Source organism: Morchella sextelata (assembly GCF_020137385.1).
Source record: "Morchella sextelata strain SCLS chromosome Unknown scls_1, whole genome shotgun sequence".
NCBI classification, from domain to species: Eukaryota; Fungi; Ascomycota; class Pezizomycetes; order Pezizales; family Morchellaceae; genus Morchella; species Morchella sextelata.
Window position 1 is genome coordinate 134,299 of NW_025408616.1, and position 27,047 is coordinate 161,345.

The following is a 27,047-nucleotide window of genomic DNA, read 5'->3' on the forward strand; positions in this document are numbered from 1 at the left end:
TCCTGAGGGACTCTAACGTTGGTAAGGATTTAACGGGACAAGGGAAGCAGCAGTGTGGTGGTCTTCTTGAGTAAAGAAGAGGAGATAATATTATATAGTAATAGATAGCGTAGATACAGAAGAAGTTGCGTATCAAAAGAAGGAAGAGAAAGAGAAAAGAAGCGAGGATGAAAAGCTACTAATATACTCAAGGAAATCCCAGCGATAACAAATCCAAAATGACTTATACCCTTTAGACCGACAGAACCCGATAGAACTCAATAGAACCTCTCTAACTAATCCAACTCCTTGTAACCCAGTGTATTAACTGATCGATCTATGAGATTAGACCATACTAGAGAAAATGTATGTAAAGAAGTGTAGTAATTGAGCGTGTTATTCCAACTAACTAGAGGGGGGAATGCCCGGTATTTATACTAAAGAAAGATAACTCAAAACATAACGAATCATAGCCGTATAAGTAATAGAAAAACATGACTAATAAATACCAGAGAAAGAATGAGTCAGAACCCGTGACTCATGATGACAAATGAGAATCCTCTAATACTATGAAACGTACCGAGCGTACTATTTCAAGACTTACAACTTTCAGTGTTACTAAGCATTTGATTAGGCTGAATTGTACTCAAATATTGACTCCGACCTACTTGTACCGGGGGTTAAGGGTAAGTACTGAGAACCCCCTTTTGGGGAATTTTTAAAAATGAGGGTTTGGAAAGAACTCTGATTGGGCTGATATGAATTAATGTGACACTTGGCAGCCAAGCAAGTATTTGAGGTAGCCCGTTGCCAGCTTTTGCAACGCAACCTCCATCACCTCAATTTGACTCCGGTTCAATCACAATTTCATCAAATAACAACCCTCAACAGAGTCTGGTGGTCTGAAATGATATGCAGATGATGCGGTAGGGAGGGGAGATACTACTGGTTTTTTGTTTGTATTTTTAACGATTAAATTCGATTTTTTAAGTGAAAATATATGAGAATGTCTCGGTATTTTTTTCCCACATAAGTCTCAGTAAAAATCATCCTGCACCATTGGTTGCTTTAGTTGCTACCCATGGCATTGACACAAAAATCAACCAATGAAAAAAATGGACATGGGGGTGTCTCCGTACTTTACGTGCACACCCGGTACTAACTTTCATGAGTCCTGAATGCACGAGTTTTTATTGGCACGTTTACAGGTGCTTATCTGATCTGATATGATGCGTGCTTGTTCATTAGATATCGATCTCTACTGTAATGATTTCTTGTAAGATTTAGTTTGTAACAGTACATGTGCATAGCTTCGTTCATAGATAGTGCCAATAAAGCCACGTTCACGGGAACTATGGAATGAGAATATCCCTACTTTACATCGATAAAGATACATAATGCTATCCTTCCCAAAGTTTCATTGTGCATGTAAATTATTCCTTCACCGCGAACTCCTAGTGCCAACCTCACAACCAGACAACTATCAAAGGAAATACTAAAATTTATAAGATCTCCGTGAGAACCAACCAGGCGCTGCCTTCCCACGCGCCTACTCAGGTCTCCTCATGTTATAGATTGGTCCTCCCATTTGAATAAGTTATGTCCACAAAATCGGGCGTCCCCAATCTCCTCAGAGGTTCTATGCTCTCCGAGCCTTCAATAGCTACATGTAAGCTTTCATCCCGTGAGGTTTGGCTGCTGCTCGGTTGCACTCAAATGTACCTATATATGGACATGCAAGGCTATGACATGCAGGTTTGATAAAAGAACAGACGACTTACATACAAGCCAAATGGGTGAGTACTTCCGCCCACAGTATCTCCTCTGCCTCTCTAAGCTCAAGAATCTCAGCGATAGGTTTTCTTACGAAGTAAATGTGAGAAACTCTCAATTCGGCCTGGTATACTAAAATGATCAAGCCACTGAAGCGTGTTAATTCTACATACCAATACGCGTTGTCAAAGAGACATGTTAAGGCTCGTTGGGACCGGCGGCGGCCCACTAGTGAATCTACTTATCTCTCAGCCCGGACGCTTCCCATGCAGAGATTTCTAGTTCAGCTATGTATGAGCGAGAATCACATGCAAAAATCCTTACCCCGCCATTCCTGCGACCCCGCCAATGGCCAATACCCTATCGATTTGTACCTACTCTACAAAACGTGTGCTTTTGATACTGATCTCCCGCGCATAATCGTGCTCGTGTGGAATCGACCGCCCCACGTACCTCCTCCACCACCACCGTGACGCCTCCAACCCCAGAAACCGGCACGATGCTCCTTTGAATAGTTAGCCCTGAGGAAAACTTTTTCAAAGGACCCAGACTCTCTGCGTCGAAAAGGTACGAAGCGGGGTAGTCTCCAAAGACAGCTATGTTTCGGAAGCTCCTTCCAAGATATATCTCCAACAACGTCATCTCTCACGATATTGAATCCCGTGTTCATTTCGATCATGGTCATAACTACGAATCTGATCCCGCCCCGAAAGACATCTCCTGTATGTACTCGATTCCTGACAAGAATGTAGGTCTCACAAATCCAGTCATTACCCGCTCATTGTGCCAGCCCCGATATTGTGGCACTGAAGTCCTCGACGGTAAATGCCAGCCAGTCACGGCAGACGTGCCAGAGTACGTATGTAGGGACGAGATATTTCACAAGCCGAACCGCCTTGCGTGACCGTGTTGGCGCGCCGGTAGCAGTCTTGCTGTCTGTCCGCATCTTGATCTTGTCTTGATATAGGCTCACATTTCTGCTATATAGAATTAGTCATGAAGCACAGGACATGCACCTCCATGTAGTGCGGAAGACCGAAAATCAAGGACGCAGCACTAGCAAGGAGCATGTAGTGTCATATTCCGGCGAAATCTTCTCTAGCACAGCAAAAAGCCTAAGGCCCTTCCCGGTATACTATTATGGCCACTCAACCATACTCGAGAATTCTAATCATGAGATATCACTCGGTACCACAGCCTGGGATGATTATTGATTGATCAATTGAGATGGCTAAGTGACTTGATTCATTAGTAGAAAAAAGGGTCTAAATAGCTATCTAATCACTGACCGTACAGGTTTCATCATGGTAGTAACAGATCACCTGTTGATATTCGACATCATTCAAAAAGCCAAATATCAAATAACAATTGTCGATTTCATGGCTTCCGAGTCTTAAGAACGTCCTCACGTACTTGGCTATAGATTTTGACATGACAGAAGGTTCTCACGGGCTTCTCGTCCACAATGGGTCATGTTTATATAAAACTCATTTATGGCTCTATTTCACTCCCGCCTCTTTAAAAAATCATTTACACCAAAATTGCATCTTTCCCATCTCCTGCGCCAGCAAATAAGATACTGCATGAAACACGGGCACCACTAGTTTCGGGATGATCTTTCGCAAGTTTTGCCCCGCCGCTACCCCCACTATCCCACTACCCCCACTATCCCACTACCCCCACCACCACCACCACCACACGCCGTCCTTCCTCCCCTCAATTGACACCAACCTCCAACCTCCAACCTCCAACCCCACCCCACCAAACCCCACCAAACCCCACCAAACCACAAACCCCCCCATCCGAATAACCATCCCCACCCTGTCCACACTACCTCCCACGTCCTCCCCCTTGACTCTTGGGAGCTCTTCAAGCTGACATGCCTACTGACATGCCTACGGACTTCTAGAGCTCGATAAACTCACTTCAATATCCATTTAAGCCACGAGAAGCGACATGTAACCAATTGCCCCTACGCACCAATGTCTACTCTAACTAGTGGTCAAACCAAGGCTTTACAATCCAGACACCAGCACAAGCTTCACATCGACAATTCTAGAACCCGTTTTACCATGGCCTCTATAACCAAATTCACAGTCCAGCATTCAACATTCGACGACATCTCGCAACCACGAGCCCAGAAGCTCAAACGTTTCTTTTGCAATCGATCGTCATGACTTCATTAAAACCACCAGCAAAACAAAGGACTTTTATCTTTTCATGACATCATCATCAATCATAACGCTCACACAAAGAACAGAAACCACACACAAAACCTCACAAAGAGACACAAAAAGAAAGAAAAAAAGAAAAAAAGCCCCACCAAAAAGAGAAAATAAAAATAGCGGATATCATAACCCAACCCCACCCACCCTCTCGCCACAAAGGAAACCAAGCACCCTATATAAAAAAAAAAACGAAAAACGAAAGATGGAAGAAGAAGAACTACAACAGCTACTCGACCGAACAACACCGATAGAAAAAGTCCTCATCCACGCCCCTCCACTCGTTCAGCTTCACCATGGTCCCCGCGTTCCCCGCGTTCCCCGCTTCACCTATAGAAGCCACCGGGGCCCTCCCTCCGCCCACCACCATGATGACTCCTCCTGCCACCGTCGCTGCCGGGCGCGGGCGCCGCCGCCGCGCCCCCGGTAGATGTCCGTCGCACATCGCGCTCGAACTCATCCTGGTAAGCGTACTCGGCGACGCGACGATCATCTCTCTCCCTATCACGGTCTCGTGGGCGGTAGTCCTCCTCGAAGCTGCCGCGAGAGAGAGGTTAGCTTGGGATACGTACTGGGAGGAGGAGGAGGAGGAGGGAGATGGGGGTACAAACTCATCCGGGTACGATTCGTCGTATTGTCTGCTGCGCGCGTTCTGCGCCTCGAAGCGCCTCATTGCCTCCCGCTGCTCGCGCGCGACTTCCTCGGCCCTCTTGCTGCCGCCTGCGGGCGGTGGTGCAGGTGCATCGAGCGGTGGGCCGTCGCCGCTGCCAGGCGTGCGGGCGGAGATGCCGGAGGACCCCGACCAGTCGCCTTCGTCAGGGCTTGGGGATCTCTCTCCGCGCCTGTGGCGGGACTGGTGGCGGGACTGATGCCGGCGATGGCGGTATTCGGAGCGGTCACGCTGGCGTGAGGGGCGTGACTTCTCGGCGCTGTCGACGCTGGGGTGGTGTCCGTGGGATGTGTGGGGGCGGGTTGGCGGTGCCGCGCGGGCCTCCTCGCCGAGGATGGGGCGGGGGTTGAGTTCAGACTCGCGCCAGTGTGGGTCGGGCTTGCGGGGGGTCTTGGACTTGCTCTTGGGCGGGCCGTGGCGGCGGTCGTCCTCGTCGTCGTCCGGAGGATAGGACATGGGCATGGTCATGGGGATCTTCTTGCCGCCGCCGCCTCTGTGGGGCGGGCCCGGGGGCACAAACGGGCCCTCCATGGCCTCGGGGGGCGTCATCTGCTCTCGCGGCGGATAGCGGTGGTGGCCTCCTCCTGGCGCGGGCAGGGCAAGGGTCTCGTCCTCCGAGTCTTCGCTGTAGTCGCGCGGGAACTCCTCCCACACCCTCCACCAGCCATCGGAGATGATGGCGTCCTCCTTGTCCGGGAAGCACCGTCTGGGGATCGACTTTGGGAACGGATGGCCGGTCTTGGGGTTGATCACCTGCCAGTTTGCAACCACCTTCTGCAGACGCTGCGACTCGCGGTTGGGGTCGGACATCAGCTGCGTAAACATCCAGGTCTCGAACCCGCGCGGGGTGAGTGCCGGGATGCACGGCTTCTGGTCCGACGCAGGGGGCATGTAGAAGTGCTCGCAGTTGAGCGCGCGGTAGATTGACGACAGCGAGGCCAGGGTGCGGCCGGTGAAGAAGAGCTTCCAGTCGAGGGGCTCCTTCTCGACGGCGTTGGAGGTGTAGAAGTCGACCATCTTCTCGGGCGTGATGACGATGCTCTCCTTGACCGGGCGCTCCTTGATCTGTGCACTGTTAGATGATGTACATGCGCATATATGCTGGTGATATCAGGTGCGATGTAGGGAATAAAGATTAATACCATGTAGTTTGCAGTCTCCCTCAGCAGGGTGACCAGCTTTTCCTTTGGCCGAGGCTCCCTCCCAGGCTCTTTGTCGACAAGGTCTCCCCACAACTCGTAGAAGATGGCCCCGTCGTCCATGCCCATCTTTGGCTTCCCTGACGCCGTGGAGGACGTCGATGTCCCTGGTGTTGGCCCGTATACAGACGATGTTGCATTCGACTTTGACTGTCTGTGTGACGGTTTCCTGCCCAGATTCTCATCCCTCAGAGCCATAGCTGGCGGTCCCTTTGGCGACATGTGCGGCGGCCCCGAGGCCCCGATTGGCGCCGGCTGCGGCGGGAAGTAGCTGGCCTGGCCCGGCGGCGCCCCGTACTGCTGGCCGTGGCTCATCTTCTGGCCGTGGTGCGGCGGCGGCGGGCCAGGCGCGGGCGCCGTCTCCTGGCCCCCCGGGCCGTGTGCCGAGGAGCCATAGCCAGGGAAGGGCCCTGGCACCGGCGGCATGCCGTAGTGTTGTGGCTGGTGCGGCCCGTGACCGCCGTGACCGCCCTGTGGCTGTGGTGGCGGCGGGGCAGGGATTGTCGCGACAGCGGGGGAGCCTTGGCGCTGCTGCTGCTGGCCGTGGGGGGCGACCGGCTGCGTGAGCAACGGGGCTGCGCCCGCCGGTGCAACTCCTCCTCCTCCTCCCCCGCCTGCTCCTCCTCCTCCTCCTCCTCCTGGTCCTCCTGCTTGTCCGAGCTGGATGCTGCGCATGAGATCCTCTGCCAGGCGCTGCACGACATCAGGGGGGAGGCCGTGCGTGTTTGCGATTATGTGGGGCAGGTCTGGAGAGTATCCCCCCGCTGAAACAGGAGGGCCGTAGTCGGAGCGGGGTGGAGGCTGCGACTGCTGGGAGGGCGAGAAATCGTGACGGTCAGGACGGTTCCCTCCCTGCTGGGTCCGATACGGGCCCTGCGACGACTGGGGTGGTCCCGAGGCCTGCGGGGGGTGGGATGGGGGCTGGCCGTAGTACCCACCGCCTGGAGCTGTGTTTGACGGGGGGGCATACCCGCCAGAGCTGTACGGGGCTGCCGTGTGTGAGCGGATGGGGGGAGGCTGCTGCTGGGGCGGCGAGTTTGAGTAGTTTGATACTGGCGAGGCGGCCGTATTTGGGGCGTACCCGTGGTGCTGCGGGGGGCCCTGGGAAGAATAGAACGGGGACTGCGAGGGCTGTCCTCCACTCCCTCCACCCCCTCCCCCGCCGCCCCCTCCTCCTCCTCCCCCGCTGTCTCTGCCCCCGCCGCTGTAGTAGTGTCCGTGGGCGGACATGAGGTATGCGTAGATTGCGTCGTCTGTGGTTGTCTGCTGCGATGCTGCGATGGCGGGCAAGTGCTGCTGCTCGTAGTTCTGGTGGTGTGGTGGAGTCTCTTGCTCGGGGATGCCGCTGTCACTGGCGACTGAAGTGGAGCGGGGAAGCAACAGCGCGGATGGCGTCCGAGTGCTAAAGTACCCGGGTGTGCTGAACAATACTGCGGGGGGGGGTATTGTCTGTTAGCTGGCTGGTGCTGCACTGAGGGTTTTAATTGTATGTGTGTGAGTGTGTGTGTGTGCGCGTGTCTGTATGTGTGTCTGTAGGATAGCTATCTATCTATCTGGGTGTGTGTGTGTGTGTGGGGTGTTTGCTTTGGTTTGTTTATTTATTGCTTTCCTTCACCTCCCGGTGAGGGAAAGGGCAAACGTACAGGGAAAAAACAACAAAACAGGAAAAGTGCTGTGTGTGTGCATGTGTGCAGTGTGTGTGTAGGAGATAGAGTAGTAGATAGATGGATGGATGGAGCATAGATAGCTACTCTGCAGTACCGGTACCGTAGAGTAGATTGGAAATAAAATAGATGGATTGCAAAACTCACCAAACCTTTTTGTTTTACCCCTCCACTTTCTGTTCTTCTTCTTTGACGCTTCGAACGAGCAAGGGCACAGACAGCTAGATCGATCACTTTCGAACTTTACTTCTTTCTCCAAGAAAAATAAAGGAAGTGACAAGACTAGAAAGAGGGAAGCGAAGAGCAAGAGAAGAGCAAGATGGAAAGAAGAAGCAGAAGAAGAGAAGATGCAAGCAAACGGGGAAGGGAAAAGCTACCGTCCAAGTAATGCTGTAACTAGCCACCGCTACCTGCTACTACACAACCTCTCACTCTCTACACCTTTCTACCTCTCACAGCCCCCACCTGCTCTCCCACCTCTCGCGCCCAAACCAAACAGCAGACCCGACACGACCCCTCACCTCACATCCCTCTCCCTGTCAGTGGTAATGTCCTTTAGACTCACACTTGCACTCACTCACACTTATTTTTTTTTCCTTCTTTTCCCTTCCTATCGTTCCCATCCATGCACTGCAGCAGCGTGACGTGGATAGCTTGTTCCCTCTTCCCTCTTGCTCTTCTGGCTCTTCTGGCTCTTCTGGCTCTTCTGGCTCTTCTGGCTCTTCTGGCTCTTGCTCTACCACCAAACGGAAGCACCAGCGCCCGGCTGAAACCCACAAGTAGAGTAGGTAGAGTAGGTAGGGTCTGGGGGCCACAAATAGAAATAAAACATAGGCAGGTTCCTTCTGCCTATTGACTGGAGCAGAGCCGCATTCTCTCCGCGCGTGTGTGGGGGAGATGGAGAATGGATGCTATGCCCTTTCCCTCTTTCGCTGTCGCCCAGCTTCCAGTCACAGCCCAGCGACAGCCAGCAAGCCAGCAAGCCAGGCAGGGAACCGCGGCCAACCAACAGATCCCAAGCCAAACCCGCACTAACCCGCTCCACGCCAGATCCACGCTGCATGAGAACAAGATAAAAAAAATAAAATGAAAAACTCAACACACCAGGCGGGAGGCACCACCACCACCACCACCCAGAGGAGGTGCGTGGCAGCCAGAGACAGACAGGACGTCATTGTCGGTCTCTGCACGCTAATTGTTGCTTTTTCATGTTGGCGATTTCATATTTCTGTCTCTGTCTGTGTCTGTGGCTTTTGTGGTTGTGGAATAGGGTTGTTAATATTGTGGGTCTCTCGCACTCGCTACAGGCTACTCTATTCCCTCTCGCCCCCTCCTAGCTGCGTGTTTTACCCGCGCCCTCACAGCCACGGTAGGCGGTAGACGCATCTCTGCGGCATCATCACGCTCATCGCCTAGCTGGGTACATCTGGGTATGACTGTGACTGCCTGCCTGCCTCCTGCTTTCGGTAAATACATGTAGGTACTCTACTCTACTTTACTCCAAACAGCCACTCGAGCGAGCAGTGGGCGATCCCGGCCAGCCAGGGCAGAGGGTTGGTGGTCATGCGGCATCACTCGAGCGGGCCTTAGTCAGTCGGTTGCATGATCTGTGACAATGGCTGTGTCTGTGTCTGTGTCTGCCTGTGTCCGTCGGTGTCTGGTTCCAGTCTGTTCTGTCCACTTGCCGCCCCTTGCAGTGTTTCGTTTCTCAGCCCTAGCGCCGTGTTTGTAGGTGGTGCAAATGACTATTGCTATTAGGCCCAAAGACAACGCCAGTGTAATGTGATATGGAACGCGATGAAAGGGAAAAAAGAGCAGCCAAATAGAAAATTGCTCATCCCATACAAGTTAGATGCTGATGAGGAAACCATCCGACTGCGGTGAAAGTGTTTCTGTTGAACTCTGGCGGCCCGTTTGATGAGAAAAGAAAGAAAAAAAACCCCAGAGAACAGCAGAGATGCCGCTGGAAAACCATCAGCGAGTCGGGTCCCTGTAGTGCACTCAGCGACCTATCTACATATATCCCTCTCACAGCATACTCTACGTGCATACCTTCGTTGCGAAAAATTAAAAACCAAAAACCAAAAAACCAAAGAGAACCTTGCAAGGCACCGAGCTGTCCACTCCCCCCGCGACGCAGTGCACCCCGCATCGAAGGCATAAACTCGCCAGATTCCCCCTCCCCACCGACGAGTGGGGTGCGTGCCTCACATTCCCAACCACGCTTCTACTGGCGGGGACACGATCCAATGGGAACGTGACCTTGTGAACGCCGGAGAATTCCAGCTGCACGTCAGCCGACAGGTGTCGATCAAAGTGTCGTGCGGTCCTATCAGGTGTATGGGGGGAATACGGTGATTGAGTCGTCGTGGGCGATCTTCGGTGGGAGTGGTGCCTGTGGATGCGTGGATGGATGTGCGGTGTGGAGAGTGGGCGAGTGATGGCCTGTGAAGTGATTGGGTGAGCTTCATCTTGTAAGCTTCCATCATTGCGGTGGTTACGGGCCATCGTACGTACGGCTTTTTTTTTTTTTTTTTTTTCATCACACGGCCCGCCCTCAGCGTTTGACATCTATCGTCCGTCGTGTGTGATGCTCAGATTTCGTTTTGCATTCCGATCGATGTCGTTGAATTCTGCGATATCGATATCGATGTACTTCTGTGCCCACATGCATCAACCCTTAGAAATACCGAGAAGAGTGATAAATATTATATCAGACCTCCGATGTTCTGCGTCGCAAGATGAGCAGCACACGGCCACAGATGCGAAAAGACGCCGTTATGTTGTACCAGTACGTCCAGAACTAGTAGAAACGCACGAACCAGCCCGGTAAGGCCACCAGACACCGGCTTCCCCTAGAGCAGACGTCCAAGATCATCACATGGCGGGTCACCTTTCAAAAAACCTTGTGCCCTGCCTTGTCCCTACTATCCTGCCGTGCACCATCCTGCGGCTTGGGGGTAGCATAAAATCAGGGTTAGGGTTTCAGAACTGCTGTCATCGTACATATGCATCTTGGACAGGTGGACTTCAGGTTTCACCAGCAGGGGATTTTTGGAATAACTATGCAGTTTCGGAACCGAGGTTAAACTGCAGCGAGGGATAGGTCGGTGGCTCATGTAGTGAGCAAGTAGATGCCCACTGTGGAAGAGCTGATGGTATGAACAAAGCGCCATGGCAGCAACGCACATGTACAAGGCATAAAGAAGAAAAGAAAGAACTGGTTCCTTTTATACGCAAGATAAAGATACAGAACACGTATCGTGTGGACAACAGGAAAGCTTTAAAGACAAGTTTAATTTCCAAGTTATTCATTCGAATTCTCATATATCAAGCCAGGAAGAAGAAAAGGCAAAGAGGACAAAGAGGAAGAATACATGTAAGGAACCAAGTAGCACGGAGCGCAAAGAACCACAGAAACAGGGGCGATGTGGCAGTTTACTTCTACCTCGGGTTCACTTTAATTTGGTGGGGTTGGTTTTGATACTTTAATAGAGCTACTATCGCTGACACGATTATTAGAGCGTATTTACTAAGTGTCATTTTTGACAATTGACACTTCCCCTCCATAGGGATATGAAATGCGCAAGCTGCAAAATGGCACTTGTGGATGCCGCTTTGGAGAGTGGCGAAGCGCCAATTGTCAGAATTGACGGTTAGTAAATACGCTCTATTGAATTATATATATACAAACATAAAATTACTAATACAAAAGCATTAAAAAACCCTAACCCACCAAAGAATGCCCCAACCGTAGCTTCGCGGTTCCCGCTTAAAAAAAGTTTTAAGTGGGGAAACCGGTATTAAGCCATGTTCCTGATTCAAAGGAGAATCAGGTGAACAGAGGGCCACAAGAAAAATTGTTGCAGCTGAGTTCTTACTCTGACAGACAGGAGAAAAAAGATTCTCCTGCTTGCCAGAGCAAGAACACAAATGCATACAACTATGATTTATGAAGGGGAGGGGGGAAGAGATCCTATATATACATGTAGTAAGAGGAAGACCGTGCCAAGGATAAAGATTGACCGCTCTTAAAGGAAGGGTAAGAGCAAATGCCAGGTTGTAATAAGATTAGCATAGATAAGATGGGGCAGTGAATGTCAAATGCCAAGTGCCTTACCTGGTGCTTCAATCACGGCCACGGTCTATGCCACATGAGTGACTGCATCAAGGCCATAAGCTGAGAATGGCGGTTGTTGGTCTGAACTGAGCTTTCGTGGACGTGGCAGTGCCATTGACAGCTTTCTCAACCATCCTGTCTCTAGACTCCTTTATCGTTACAATACTGAAGGGTCCCGTGTTTGATTTCCCGTAGTTTCCGCAGCCACCATTGGAGAGCGCCACGGAGGCCTCAGTGGCACGCATTTTGGTTAGCGCTATAGCTTTCCGAGTGATTTGATATGATGCATCCGACTAAATTTCCCTGGCGGTAACCGTAACCCGCGCGTACACAATGCATGAGTCCCAACAGCGAGCTTCTCTCACGGCCTTTGGGGGAGCTACATTGTAAAACACAGCAATTGCGATGGTGAATTCTCCTACTACGCCGTAATTTAATTAACAGCTAGCATGCATGTGTTACACCGTCCATGCTAATGTGTACCGGTACCACGGATACCTCAGCTGTCGGCAGATGGTGAGAGACCCTTGATTTGCGTGGGGGTTAAGAATGTGACTTTGATAATGAGTTACCTGGTTTTCATAATCTGAGTCGATCTCTCACCAACCGTTTGTTTCCAACCACCACGGTTTTGGGGGGTTTCCCACAAGGCAAGCTCGACATGCATGCATTGATGCCTTGGGCAACTCAAGGGGTAGTAGACGAATGGAATAAAAGACCAATTGATATACAATTGATTATTCTGCATATATATACATATGTCTCGTCTTAAAATCAACAATTTTTTGATGGGGATTTCGATGGTTCCAGGATCAGGACCAGAAATCAGAATAATTTAGTGTGGTCCGTGATCGGGCCGAGCTGGCTTGAGCTTGAGTCTCGAGCTTTGGACCCATCCAGAATGGGCCTTAGCTTCAACGAGCACGATCTAGATAATGAAGATATTTATTCTCGAGTACATGACGACTATTGGTTAGAAGAATCCGGACCATGAGATCTTGTGCTTGAAAATAGTTATCTCAGCTGCGTTTTCATTAATATGGCTGTTGTTTACTTGTGACAACTCGAACAACACTTGGCAGAGAATATCGTGCATCTTTGATCATTGACCACCGGCGTTAGCCATTCGGCGAGCTAGCTTATTTCGAGGGCTCGGGCCCTATGAGCCTCGGTTGCGAGGGGTCTGGGACGGCTTGGGTTCAGGCCGCCAATGGATACCGAAAACCTCAAGTCACTGCAGTCACGTGTATGGTCACCGAATCTCACACATAGAATATTGGTCTGAAAGCTGTATTCTTATTCAACTAGTGCTGCCTATAGATTGCCGATACAAACGAGAAAAAACGACAAAAGAAAGTGTAAAATCCTACGTTATATTAATATCCCCGTCGATCAACCACTTATAATTATACTAATAAAAAGAGATGCCTTCTCGTGAATGAAGGTGAATATGGCTAGTGCCAAACAGAGCAACAAAAGAACTTGAACGTCTTGCCCGTCCAAAGAGAAGGAGTGGAGGTAGAGGTAACAGTGCAGAAACATTAAGGTGTACCGTGTAGGTACCCAACGTCAGAAACCCCCATAGACAGAGGAACAGAAGCCAACATCCTCCCACAGATCCAGATATCAAAGCGAAATCCATCATCTCCTCCTCCTTGAATTGCCCCTCGGACCACGCATATCCTCGACCGGCGCATTCACATATCCCCTCGTTCCGCCGCGCTCCTCCCGATACCTTGTAGGTTCCCGATCCTCCACATACTCATGCGAATCACGATGGTGGGAGCGTCGTCGATCGTGATGACGTCGTGGTGGGGACTCAGGTGTTCTTTCCAGCTCGCGCATCTGCTCTTTATTTGGAATCACTACTGAGGTAGTGAGTTCGTGGTCCTCCTTCCACCTCACTGACTTCGCAGGCCGAGGGGCCCACACGAAAAATACCAGGGGCCGAGGTGCGGGATGATGAGTGCCCCTAGAACTTGAAGCATGTCGGGATTGACGGACAGGTTCTTCGTGTCTAGTCGCCATGTCTGGGTGGTCCATGACGCTCTCGGTAGTGGGTGAACGGTAGCCACTTCCATGGTGGCGGGGCAATTGGGTGCTGCTGCTTGGAGTGGCAGCTCCAGAGCGAGCGTAATAATACGTGGAGGTGGGCATCTTCATGATTTGTTCTTGGCTTGGAGGTTAGCTATTGTTCGTAGTGATTTGGTTTCTTGCCTTGTTGGCTTTGATTGTCTCCTTTTGAGTAGGAACAAATGCAGATATAGGGCCAAGGTGAGAAGTTAAGAAAATCAGATAATGAGAACGTATGAGAATAAAAGAGAGAGCTGAGAGACGGTAAGATAAGGTTATATGAACTATCTGGGGGAGAAGCGTTTTATATGACGGCGGATTGCTTTTTTCTTCTTCTCGCAAGGCGGTGCTCCCTGGGTAGGCGTCCGATGCTTGATTCTGTTTCTGAACGTGTGAGTATGTTGGCTGCTGAGATTTACTGAAAGCCCTGGGAGCAGCATATTTAAAGGACTCGCTGCTATCGCTAGAGCTGGCCTGATGATGCTATCCATTGGTCGTTTTTGAACGGATTTACTATTCGTTGTGAGAATAAGCGCATGAATAGTATTGTAGAAGGTTCTGATAAGAGGCATGCATAAAACATAATGAAGGCCATATTTCGGGGTGTAGAAGTAATAGAATGTAAGGGTAATCTAACGGTGGCCAATGGGTGTAAACTTTCCATTCAAGTGGGAATTAAGGGGACCCGCACATGGTATTACGAAGGAGGCAAATGCAGGTTATATAGAACGTTCTCAAATTCAAAACTCGTTAATACTATCCATGTCGAGTCCATATTCACGAGTGCTGTCAGAAGTCTTTAAATTTGGGTGACGGTGCTATTCAATTTAGAAGTTCGACCACAAGTCTTGTTCCACCTATAATTCTTTCGCTTGAGCAATTCACATGTTTACTAAGTAGAATTTTTCACAAGATACGCACACACACCCTACTACTAGCGAAAGCTGGGAAGAACCGCTGATTTGACACTGAAACCATTCGGTCCTAGTTTTTTCACCTGCAGGTACCTTATTTTACCCATCTACGTAGTAAACAGTATGTAGTAAATGTGATTTGGCGAAGCATGATCGCGATCGTAACTCTAATCTTCTATCTTTTAGAGTTCCGAAAAGTAGTCAATTCTATAAGTAAGGCGAACTTTCATATGCCGCCTATACCAAGACCGCGCGTTTGATCATTCGCACAACGAAGATATTCTAACGTAGACTATATTTTGATCAGCCACATAGTAGTAATTATGAAATTATGAATGCGTCGTTCCTTGTACGCTTGTCTCCTTTATGAGTTCAATCGCTTGTAGCGTAGCTATATAGATACTAAGTTCTATCAAAAAGAATTGCAAAAGAAAGAATAGGACTAATGATAAGTACTTGAGAGAGTAGAGCGAGAGTGACAATCCATGATTCAATTTAAACCTACCGCTAAATCTCGAGTTATTCGGGGGGGTTGCCAAGGCAAAAAGCTGAGGATCTTCACCTTTAGAGGAAGCGATCTTCAAGAAAAAAGCCCTCTTTTACAGGATCTAAATTAAATGTAGTTTAGCAGGTGGCCTTGGCAACCCCCCAAATAACTCGAGATTTCGCGGTAACCCTATCTTGGCACACGCAACCTAACCCATACAGGTGTGACGTCAGGCTGGAATGTTGTTTCCAGTTCTTCTGTTCCGTTGCGTGTCTTCAACCGTGCCTTGGACTGACTGATTCGCTCAGCGCCCCAGAGCCAAACAGCTCCTACTCTATCGATTGCTATCATGATCCTTGCTTCCCTACTCTATTTACAAGACAAAGAGCCCGTTCGATAGGGTGGCATGTCTGATCGTCTCTCGCTTTGTTGCCGCTCTTTGCAGATAGGTACCTACTAGGGATAGGCATGCACTCCACAATACAACCAAGAAATGCTAGCTCTGGGTATTGATACTGAAGATTTGGAGCCGTGAAATAGTTTTCTGAGAATCGACCCTTAAAAAAGGCCGTAAACTGTAGTGTCATGCGGCTGAACGCCCCTTTGAACAGACAATCGCATTCGATCGGCCAGCCGCCTGTAGGGTGCATAAAGCTCAAGAACAAGCAAGGCAAAGTTCAAGATCAAGTTGTTACAATTATTTAGGATGTATGTACATGGATCCCTGAGGTAACTGTGACGACCTCTACCAGTGATGTCATGGGCAGCTCTCAATTAATCCCCGGTATCGTATATAGACGGTAGTGGCCCGACTTCTTTGGACAGCTCTCAAGCATCAGAAGAGAGTTGACTGTCACCTCCAATTATCCAACATGACGTCGAATAAGCCTTACTCAGGATCGAATCCTATTCCAAAGGTCTCCGATTTTCTTCGCGAAACCGCCGAAAAGGTTGAGGGCCAGAAGAGTGACGAGAAGGCCCAGATTGCCAGTGAACGCAAAGGGGTAGAGCAGGGTGAAGGGTCACAAGGGAATAGGAGAACTGTAACGGATCCGACAACAGGAAAAGAAGTAGTGATTGAAGATACGAATGAGCGCTTTATCAATGCGGCGAAGAGAAACGACGTGGTGGTTCCAAATGCGAATTTAACAGACAGAAAGGACGTTGGTGATCCTCAGGTTGGCTTCTCTTGGGTTCCTTTTGGCGCTAGTTCTCGTTTTGAGGATAACTAAACAAACTTTCCCAGGCAAAATATTCTTCACCGACTCAATCCCAAGAAGAATACGCAAAGACTCAAGACGTTACAGCGCCCCCCGCACCGATAGCTCCAGGCACAACCAGCGATGTCCCTATCCACGGCGAAAAGACAAACATTCTTTTCCACCCCACCCCCTCGCTATCACTCCAAGGCACCGTCTTTCATGATCTCGAGAAGCGCGCAACAACCCTTTGCGGAATCCTTTTCGTCTCAATCGTTGTTCTCGGGCGTATCTTAACCCAAGGCTCCATAATAGGTCTTCTGATTGTTGCCACGGGCGTTAGCTCATACATCTACTACTGGACCAAAAACCTTGTGGAAGAGTCTGCAAACGTCGACTGGGAGACTGAGAAGCGTCGAGGTCAGACGGCAGTGGCAAACCTAATTCCAGAGTCTGTGGAATGGATGAATGCTCTCATGGGACTTGGGTGGAACCTCGTGAACCCAGAAATGTTCAGTAGTGTAGCAGATTTATTAGAGGATGTTATGCAGGCATCGGTCCCCGGAATAATTGAGAATGTGAGAGTAGCAGATATTTCTCAAGGATCGAACCCGTTGAGGATACTTTCGCTGAGAGCACTGCCTGATGTTGAGGTGGCGGATTTGAAAAGGGCTGCGACGTCTGAAAGGGATGGACAGGACCAACAACAGAGACTGGCCGAGGAGGAAGGCGGAGAAGTGTATAATCTCGAGGCTTCATTTGCGTACCACGCGGCACCAACGGAGGGAAGAGGGGTGAGCAACAAAGCGAAGAATATGCATTTGCAGGTGGAGTTTTATCTGGGTATCAAGGGGCTTTTTGGCGTCCCTCTGCGTATGTAGCCCATTGGAATAGTTTTCTGTGATGTAAGTACTGATGGTTAAACAGCTATTTGGGTCGAGCTCAAGAGTCTTGTTGGAACTGTTCGCTTGCGGCTGCAGTTGACGCCCGATCCTCCGTTTTTAAGGACGCTCACCTTCACTCTCATGGGAACCCCACAAGTCGCTGTATCATGTATACCAATGGTTGAATGGGGTATCAACGTCCTGAACCTTCCGCTTATATCCCAATTCGTCAATGCTTCTATTGCAACTGCTGCGAATGAGTATGTTGCGCCAAAGAGCATGTCTCTCGAGATTGGAAAGATGCTGCTTGGGGATGATGTCAAGAAGGAGGTTGACACGGTTGGTATCTTATGGGTAAGGATTAAAAAGGCCGTGGGATTGAGCAAGCAAGATAAGAGGGGTAGCAGTGATGCCTATATCACTTTGGCCTATAGCAAGGTATGAATCCATAGGCCCAATATCGTAGGTATAAACTGACACATTCTAGTACGAGAAACCGATGTATTCGACACGAGTGATTGTCGATGACCTTAACCCTATCTGGGAGGAAAGCACAGCGTAAGTCATATCCCACTTTTTAAATTAATCTGCTAACATATCGTCAGATTACTTGTGAAAGCCGATCATATCAAAGCAAACGAAGCTCTTTCAGTCGAACTCTGGGATTCAGACAGACGTAAGTCTTTGTTCCATCGACGCCATCAAATAAAAGACTAACACCCCCAAGTCACTGCCGACGACATGGTCGGAAAAGTAGAAATCCCGCTTCATGACCTTCTGCTCAACCCTGGAAGGATGCATGAGCAAGTCTCAACATTGACTGGCGCTGAGTCTGGCACAAGTATGCCCGGCAAACTTTATTGGGAGGTTGGATTTTTCGGCAAGCCGGGCTTCCGTCCTGCACTGAGAACATCCGGGAAGGACGTGAACCTTCCAGATAAACTAAAAGACCGACCGGAGCTCCAGGATGACCAGGGCGTCTTAGAGAACACACTGGAGGACGCTGTGATGCATACACCTCCAGACCCGCTGTTTCCTTCTGGGATTGTATCCCTTGTTGTTCATCAGATTGTCAACCTGGAGATCAGAGATTTGACTGGAAACTATGGTAATAGGAAGAATGGGAAGGAATATTCTCCTGGTATGGAAACTGGGGAGATTAAGCAGGAGGAAGGTGGGAAGCTACCAAGCGCTTACTGCACCATTTCTATCAACGATCAGCTTGTATGCCCTTACTCCTGAACCTTACACATCACCAGCTAACAGTTGATCTAGGTTTACCGCACCCGTAGTAAGGTAGTAAGTAGTAAACCAATTTTCAACGCAGGTACCGAGCGATTTATCCGTGACTGGCGCTCCGCTATTATCACGGTCACAGTTCGCGACCAACGCTACCGTGAACATGACCCTATCCTCGGTGTAGTCCCTCTAAAACTTTCGGATATACTTCAAACAAACTCCGAAGTCACTCGGTGGTTTCCCCTCGATGGTGGTATCGGTTTTGGTCGCATTCGTCTATCTCTCCTATTTAGAAGTGTTGAATTAACCATTCCACGACAACTTACTGGGTGGGACGTTGGTACATTTGAGTTCACCTCTGAAACACTCATTGCAGAGTCGTATCCCACCGCTGCAAAAATCAAACTTCGAACCGGCGGGTCCACTGGCCTGATCCCCCGCAAAAATGGTGTTAAAACGCAAACCGGTACTATTGAGTGGGCTCTAGTCAGAGGAAAGAAGGAGAAGCAACACCGCATCCGTCTCCCTGTCAAGCACAGATATATGTCACCCATCACCTTCGACTTCTACGACTCGTCACACAATCCTACTTCACGAGGCCCAGACGCACATGCTACCCTTTGGCTTGACAAACTGGTTGATAACGACCCAACACCAATTCGTATTCCTATCTTCAAGACTTCCAACTCCCAGAGATTCACGCAGAATCGTATTGAAAGCGTAGAAGATGATCCTAGTATTGACTTGCAGCAAGTCGGAACACTGGTCTTCTCTGGGCGCTTTAAGGCGGGGATGGATGAAGATCACGAAAAGTTTGCCACAGACAATGACTCAAGGGAGACCTTTGAGACTTGGGCAGCTTGCAGGAGTGAGGGAATCAGGGGGACAATAGTACACAAGGAAACCAACCCCATCATCGATGAACTCCATGAACACAGCATTTCCCAGATGCGGGGCGACCTTGCAGACTTTGACAAGGGTCCCAAAGTTGCCGACGAAACAAATCGCCTCACGGATCGTTATGGGAAAGACTGGACTGGTGTTTTTGAAGCTGGGAAAAAGGATTTAGCCCCAGAAAGTCGATATCGTACTACCGATTTCAACGAAAACAACCCCAATCAGCGTGGTGTACAACCATACTCCCCGCTCATCACTAATCGTTCCGACTACTCCGATTCTGATACAGACTCAGACAGCGACTCGGAAGCGGCTTCCGACTCCTCATATCACCACGTCACAACTGTAAGTCCACCTTCAACGGAGGAGGAACCCACAAATTCAGGCTCCATGAATCCTATCAAGTCAATAAGAGCATACCGAGAGAATCAAAGAACCACACATAGGAAGCATAGAGGCTTGATGCAGTGGAAACCGATGAGGAGTATTGCGTTCGCAAAAGATGAGATGAAGTTTGCAGGCAGGAAACTGAAGGCGAAGACTAAACTTACCGGGAGAGAACCCGATGTGGAGACAGAGGTTTAGGATGTGCAACACGAATATCATGGTTTTTTCTTTTTTTTCCCTCCTTTTCTTTCCTTTTTCTTTGAAAAATAATATAAGGATATCCCGGCGAGTCTTCTGTATTTCAAAGAATTATAATATACGCAGTGTGAGCTATCTATGAAAGAAAAAAAAGAAAATAACGGTGCGCAGTAATTATAAGGCAAGAATTTAGGTGCATACTCATGTCTTTCGCTTTGTGTTGTTTCTGGGACGACGTGTAAGTTACTGTTTCGCCAATGTTCGATAAAAGAAAAGGCGGCGGAGATTTATTACAATAATATTTTTTTCCAGACGCTCGGACCACCATGCGGCCCTCCCAAGGATTCGAAGCTTCAGCATTGAGTGATCGAGGGGGATACGTGCCCGCGTACCAGGTCATTGGGCTCCATATATGTACAGGTACATATGTACATACCATACATGCTTAGAGTATTCTGTATATCTACCACGCCGCCTGAGTGCAGTGTTACACGGTCTTTTCTGAAATGTCTACAAAATCCAAATCTATTTATTTCATTCATATGGCTGGATGACTTGACAAATTTGGACGTGCATTTGTAACAAAATCAATGTGAGATAAAGATTTGTCAAGTCTCAGAGTCGGTCACGACAGCTTTTTCCCACTGAATATCAAAAGTCTCATACCCAATAACCAATAAGCATTCGGTGTAACCCATCATATCCTCAAGAATTCTCTGTTTCTGGCTTCTGTGCATAATAGAGATGTCTATCCCGCATCCCCACCAATGTCAGCTCAATAAATCTTTACTTGCCCATAATAAAAATACAAAAAACTCACTGCAACGAATAAGAATGCATCTTCCTATTTGTACTATCCCTCTTCGCCAATCTAATTAACTCTTCCACCTCTTCCAGTGACATGGTCCCATCCCTCGTTAGTGGCGCCAACGCAAACGCTTCAAACGCGTTCTCTGCTGTTAGCAAGAGATATGCACCCATCTCTTTCTGCTTCCGATCTGCTGGCCATGTGCCGTAGGGCAGTTTGTACCGGAGATGATGGATGTTGATGAAGCCTGCATTAGCGATGTGCTGGTCCAGGGAAGATGCTTTCCGGAATTCTCGGCCTAGCAGAGAAATATTAGAAGAGTTTTCCTTATAGACAGGGCGCTAATAAGAGTCTTCAGCACCTCTGGCGGAAGCGGCATCGTTAACGGCTTCGTAATAACGATAAATAGGGGAGGTCACCGGGAGGCTGTTATCGTCGCTGAATAGCCAAAATTCGAACTCCGAAAGATCGAGCCACCCTCCAGGTTTCGTTGCTCTGCATGAAATGATTTAACTAAATGTTCACCTTTTTTAGGGTGCTCTTCGGCTTACTTGTAGGCCTCCTTCAAAAACTTATCCCAATCCGAGATACCCCCGGTCAAATGTCTGATGTGCACGAGATCGAACGTGTTCTCTTCAAATGTCCACTCCATCTCTGCGTCATCAATCTGAAATTGTACGTTTGGTGGTACCCTGTAGTATTGAGGATATGAGAATGGAATCAATCACATGCACAGTTTATGAGCAAGGCTGTGTGGGATCATTCAGGCCTCATACCAGCTAGGTTGAATGGGACTAAGATCGGTCCCAATGACTTGCGCTGTGGGATATCGTCTATTCAATTTCGTTAGAGCCTTTATCCTCCTCTTGTTTTCGAGGAAGCACTTACTCTGCTGCATCGATTGCCCATATCCCGGTGCCTGTTCCTACATCTAGAATCATTGTTGGGTTTGGCGCAATAGGCGCAAGATGGAGTTGATCGTCAAGCATTAACAGATAAATGTGATGAATAGTATCCAATCGATCCTGCTCCGCTTCATCATTCGGGATTGCGTATTTCCTAGAGGACTCAATTCTTAGTCTCACAAGATTATAACTAAATAAGCCGATAAGCCGTGGGACAACCCGGAAAATACCTACCCGTCCTTGTATGCATGATAGCGTCGGCCATTTTCAAATCGATATCTACAGTTATCGTTATGACCTTAGTCCCGCCATTTATTGTAATGGATATGGAAGGAGATATTGTATATATGGGCTGAGTATGAGGTAGTCCTGGGCTACTTACTCATAGATGGAGGACCTCAATGAGTCGTCCGAGTACTCGCCGCCTCTGTTCAAGAACACCCGTCAATTATCTTCCTATCCTCGATACCACCACACTCATAGGCTTGTACCTACCTTACGTAGTGAGAACTACTGTCGCTCCATGAGATCTGGCATAGAATTGAATCAGTCGGAGGTAATGAATAAGGCGTGGATATCAGGCAACTGACAAAAGAAGGGTCAACTTGGATGTCTGAGTTATAATCTGGCAATCCTGTTGCCGGAGTAGTAGGATCCGGGTCGCCTTGTAGTGACATGATACTCTATCTCTGTGGGTTGCAATTGGTGGCTGGATCTGTTGGCGCCGCCACGCTCTACTTGGGATATGCACAGAGTGAGGAGGAGAGAGAGAGATAGAGAGAGAAATTCGAAAAGTGAAGTTGAAGCAGAGTATTTATGGTAGTTTGCGGGGAGGTAGATCTAGGTGGGGGATGAAGTGTACTGCTGTACGCCATGCATGGGGAGTGGAAAGGAACTTTATTTCCTTCAGTGGCTTATAAGTTTTTATCCCTCGGCACCCCGGATCTTGACCCTAGTTATGTAGGTAAGTGGAGGCATTCAAGCTCTTACAGATATCGCCTGTCTAGCTTACGGCAAAGTATGCACACGCCTACAGACCAGGCGACGTCTTCTCTTAAGCTACATTACCAGCTAGATGCTTAGCTACCTAGCTACATGTAGTAGGGTGGCTATAGGTGAATAATACATACCCATTCATACATGTACCTACTCCATGCATGTATGGGTATGGGTCAGATATAGGGTCCCTGTCAATCAACTTGGGTGCAATAACTGTTGCGTCGGTATTATTTTTAGGCGCTCATAACTCACCCCAAGATCTACAATAAGTGACCACTGTCAAACAGGGACACTAAAGTACAGTAGAGTACATACCCGCGTGTTTCTCCACAGGGATCGCTTGCCTTAAACACATTGACAAGGTGAGTGATCAGTACACAACTACATATAGTTAAATGAGTCTACGGAACACTTGCCTAGAGTAAATTATTCTGATTACAACTGGTTCGCACTCGCACATATATGCATGGACTAGTTTTTGATATCCAGGTTGATTGATTGGGCCATGGGACCACCGAGTTGAGATTAGTTCCGTTTAATCTAAGCATTGTACCTACATCTAATCCGGGAACTTTCACTCAACCCCGAATCAAGATCCTTCACGTACCTAGAAATGTGTTACTGAAGTCTTCTTTTCCTTACATCACCAGTACTAACTCCACGCTCATATTCTCCTCTGCCTCCCACCCACACACGCACTCACTCTCACTCACTCTCTCACTCACTCTCTCCCTCTTGGCTGGCAGAAATCGTTCACCTGCTAAGCCTTTTAAAGAACAAGGCACGTGGACACATTCAAATCCATTTTGAGGGGTGGCTGTCCGGGCCATAGATGACAACTCAGGTATATTGGTCGGATTATACATGTAGTTAAAGATAAGCCGTGAGATTGAAATTAGCCAGCCTTGCAGCTTGGACCAGGTCTTCGATATACAACCTTTTGCCTGGGACCTTTATGGAAGATGGATGTATGTACTTCTGCTTGTAGAGAGTACTTGGGGAATCTGGAGTAGGATATTTAGTCAATCTTACGCTCGCTTGAGTGAATTGTTTTACCTGAAGAGTTTACTGGTTTGCAAATTTGATCAATTGATAGGATCGGCGATGATCATGGCTTGCAGGGCGCCTTGTATGTAGGCAGGTCAAGGTGGTTAACCGGTCGGTTGTCTCGGAGACGCATTAAAAGTGGATCCGGTATCCTGGAGCGTGGGTCCATAGTAGCGACTTGCCTAGCCATCCAACGACGAAATTTGTTTAAACCCTGAGTAGATAACCAGTTTTCTAATTAGTTATTTCTTTTTCAGAAAAATGAGATTCAAGCGAGCTAGAAACGAGCTCCTCCATCGTAAGCATCCGGAGTGCTATTATGATTTTTTCCAATTAAGTGCCTGCATTGTTTTTGTTTTTCTTTCCTTTCCTTTTCCTTCAATGTTGGGACTTCATGAGACCCGGTATAGGGGAAAAAAGGAAAGGTAGTTTAAGATGGCTAGGATCCAGCTACCCAGATTTAAGTCCCTTGGGGATCTGAGAAGCATACATGTACTCTACTGGGCTGATGACCCATCGTTCCAATTCAATTTCTCATAGCCGGAAATCTGTATTGGCTCCAGCGAATGTATTTATTGTGCGGCGAGATCGGTTATTCAAAAAATCGTTTATTTTTTTTTTTAGAAATCAATGTCTCAATATAAGGATCCATAAAGCCACCATGCGAATTGCACCACTCGCCGATACAACAATGTACCGCAGTGGCCTTCACTTTATTGGCCGAAGGCTTCATTCAAAGATTCCGGTCGACTTATTGACGAGAGGAGCAGTCAGGCCTGTACCTATACATTCTCATCCGAAACACATTGCAGTTTGCCCGGCCACTTGGACGCACCATGCAAGAAAGAGATCGAACGGAACCATCATGTCCTACGAAAATCGCCATTGAGAACGGATAATCAATATATGGCTTTCCTTATCTCCCTCCCTTGATTCATCCGAGTCTGATCCTGCAATCCTTCCATAGGATGGGCCATAGGATGGATGATTTCGCGCATGCCCGCTCCTGTATACCATTCATCTGTATGCAATATATGTATGTACGTATGTATGTATGTATGTATGTAGTAGTGATAGCTCGTTCGTGGCTTCCGAACAGGAATAATGCTATGAATATCTGTTTAATCAGAGAAAACTATCAAACCAGGTTAGAAGCGGGGTACTGCATGATGTTTCGAGGTGGCTAGACTAGTTGTTTTCGCGGTACATGAGCTGATTTTTGTTTTTCCAAAAGGCACAGTATGTACTGCGGTTGGGTTTCGTGTGATTTCTTAGGTATCCACACCGATGTCCGTCGGTGTTCCTTTGCTGAGGGCTCCTGAAACAGGGCGTGAAGCAAGGATGGTCAGAGAAGGTATCGGAAGTGATATTTACCTGGGAGAGAACCCAAACCCAAAACCGCCAAGATCTGTAGCACACGATTTGAATATGATCAGCCCGAGGCTGATACCGAATGTCTTATAGACACGCACAAGTACGTATTGTTAACGTGTTAAGACTACTCATGTAAAGCATAACACCCACCTTCGCATGGTGTGGGGGAGGAATGGGGTCTATGGGTAGGTACATGTAGCTTACCAGGTATTATTGTCACATAAGCTCAAAACCGGGTGCTCGTTGCTCACTGATTTCTGGTTCCTGGGTCGGCTCAATGATTACGAATGTTGTCCTTGCTTCGATCTACGGAATCGTCGCTATGACCTAGATACAGCCTTGCCAGATCGTTTGAACCGTCTAACCCTAACCCTGCATACTTTGACTGCCTCATAAGGAATCACTCGCAGATGCCATATTGTAAGACCAAGAGATTTAGTCTTTCTTGCCCAGAAACCTGGTGATGAGTACCCCGCTCAGATGCCTCTGGTGAAATATATGTATGCTTATATGTAGCTATCCCAATCGAGCTTGCGGAATCGCAGCTTACTAGGAGGAGGAGGAGGGGTTAACATCCCAGATCACCATGATACGGTGACTAACGTCTTTTGAAAGTTCGATTTGAAGAATGTAAGATCGGGAGAGGGGTGACTCCATTGGTAAAGGTGACCTTGGAAGTGCAGTAAATGCGTGTCTTTGATGTGTTACGTTATGGGAACTGCGCGGTAAAGACGACTGCCTACATGTACCTACACACATGAGGTCAACTACAGACACCACGCTGCAGCTAGCTTAGTACAAAGAGTACCCGCTAAAGCGCTAGAAACGTCAGCAAAACATTGCTGAAAAACACATGTACATGATTCACGCATATGTATTTCTTTCGTTTCGTATCAAAGCAAAAGGAAGGTTGGCATATTCCGTGCTTGTTACATATCAGCTGTAATCTTACTCACCGCCGAGACGTTTTTGTTTTTGTTTTTTTTCATTGTTGAATTCCCGCTCCTTTTCGGACCATTTGGTCGAAATCGAGTTTATTTTACTATTCCAATTCGTCGTGCCTAGCTTATCGCCCCGCTGCCACGGTGCGGGGGCGGTTTTTTGTACGGTCGTTCATGGTCACTAGGTCACAAATACTACCTGTCAATGACGAACAGGGGAGCCCCGGCCAATAGAAATTAAGAGAAACCGGTGCTCTTACAGCTTGGCTGTTTCTCGCCATAGATGTAATCCTTAGCTACATAGACCCTGCTCCTCAACAGGCCATATTTGTCGAGTGACCATCATGAACGACTGTAGGCATTTCTATGCAGCTCAGGTTAAACACAGAAGTGCTGGACGGAGTTGCTATCCGGGTTGACAATTCCGGCCGTAATATGGATATCGCTCGGGGGTTATCGGTAGTGTTCAATAATCCACTTGCCAGTTGATTACACGCTGCTGCGTACGTAAATGTAAGTTAGGACTCAGTAAAAGAATACTACATGTGTTATCAAACCAGTTATAGGTTATCGTACCATGTATATACCAGTTGACTACCCAATAGACCGTCCAATCTTGACGCCACGTTCTATTTAGCTTTTCAAGACAGAATTCGAACACCGCTCAAGGCTAATAGTTTTGCCGATACTTTCCACCAACTATGGGCGTATGTATGTAAATAGCTATAGCCTCAGCCTATAGCTACGGTACTATGGTTGGTGTCGATGGGAAGAAAGCTAGCTAACTCAGTGACCATGGCTAGACATCGCATGCTGCACAATGGATCCAGAGAATTAATAGACGCTACAAACGAGATAAGATCGAGAATGGACACACGTACCTAGCACACGTTCACTGTTTTAAACTAGATCCAATACTTGTTTTGACTTTCCGAGAGACACTGTACGCACACCAGCACGTACAGAGCTAGAGCTTAAGTATATATCTCCCCTAACCCTCGTTGCTACGCCCATCTCTTTGGCGCTCACCAGGCGGTTGGAAGTAACAGTCAATTGATCAAACGC

General features: G+C 48.3%; 5 protein-coding genes across 5 annotated transcripts; 1 reads left to right on the plus strand and 4 right to left on the minus strand.

Annotated features, from left to right (window-relative positions):
- Positions 1 to 4,303: 4,303 nt before the first annotated feature.
- Positions 4,304 to 8,133, minus strand: H6S33_000029 (uncharacterized protein; the record flags this gene model as incomplete). Its single annotated transcript, XM_044831650.1, has 7 exons — positions 4,304 to 4,514; positions 4,589 to 5,712; positions 5,790 to 7,276; positions 7,658 to 7,731; positions 7,888 to 7,916; positions 8,032 to 8,040; positions 8,092 to 8,133. 7 exons carry the CDS (start codon positions 8,131 to 8,133, stop codon positions 4,304 to 4,306), a joined length of 2,976 nt encoding a protein of 991 aa, XP_044699588.1.
- Positions 8,134 to 11,677: 3,544 nt separating this feature from the next.
- H6S33_000030 (uncharacterized protein) lies at positions 11,678 to 11,875 on the minus strand (the record flags this gene model as incomplete). The annotated part of the gene is made up of 1 exon (XM_044831662.1): positions 11,678 to 11,875. One exon carries the CDS (start codon positions 11,873 to 11,875, stop codon positions 11,678 to 11,680), a length of 198 nt encoding a protein of 65 aa, XP_044699589.1.
- Positions 11,876 to 15,976: 4,101 nt separating this feature from the next.
- Positions 15,977 to 19,908, plus strand: H6S33_000031 (uncharacterized protein; the record flags this gene model as incomplete). Its single annotated transcript, XM_044831673.1, has 7 exons — positions 15,977 to 16,282; positions 16,351 to 17,176; positions 17,231 to 17,625; positions 17,675 to 17,745; positions 17,793 to 17,863; positions 17,915 to 18,411; positions 18,463 to 19,908. 7 exons carry the CDS (start codon positions 15,977 to 15,979, stop codon positions 19,906 to 19,908), a joined length of 3,612 nt encoding a protein of 1,203 aa, XP_044699590.1.
- An 816-nt stretch (positions 19,909 to 20,724) lies between these two features.
- On the minus strand, positions 20,725 to 22,298 carry H6S33_000032 (uncharacterized protein; the record flags this gene model as incomplete). Its single annotated transcript, XM_044831684.1, has 9 exons — positions 20,725 to 21,014; positions 21,078 to 21,211; positions 21,268 to 21,408; positions 21,493 to 21,549; positions 21,605 to 21,775; positions 21,856 to 21,900; positions 22,004 to 22,048; positions 22,117 to 22,151; positions 22,212 to 22,298. The coding sequence occupies 9 exons, from the start codon at positions 22,296 to 22,298 to the stop codon at positions 20,725 to 20,727; spliced, it is 1,005 nt and encodes a 334-aa protein (XP_044699591.1).
- Positions 22,299 to 22,535: 237 nt separating this feature from the next.
- On the minus strand, positions 22,536 to 23,080 carry H6S33_000033 (uncharacterized protein; the record flags this gene model as incomplete). The annotated part of the gene is made up of 6 exons (XM_044831695.1): positions 22,536 to 22,573; positions 22,634 to 22,680; positions 22,752 to 22,819; positions 22,873 to 22,880; positions 22,936 to 22,964; positions 23,037 to 23,080. 6 exons carry the CDS (start codon positions 23,078 to 23,080, stop codon positions 22,536 to 22,538), a joined length of 234 nt encoding a protein of 77 aa, XP_044699592.1.
- Between the last annotated feature and the right edge of the window lie 3,967 nt (positions 23,081 to 27,047).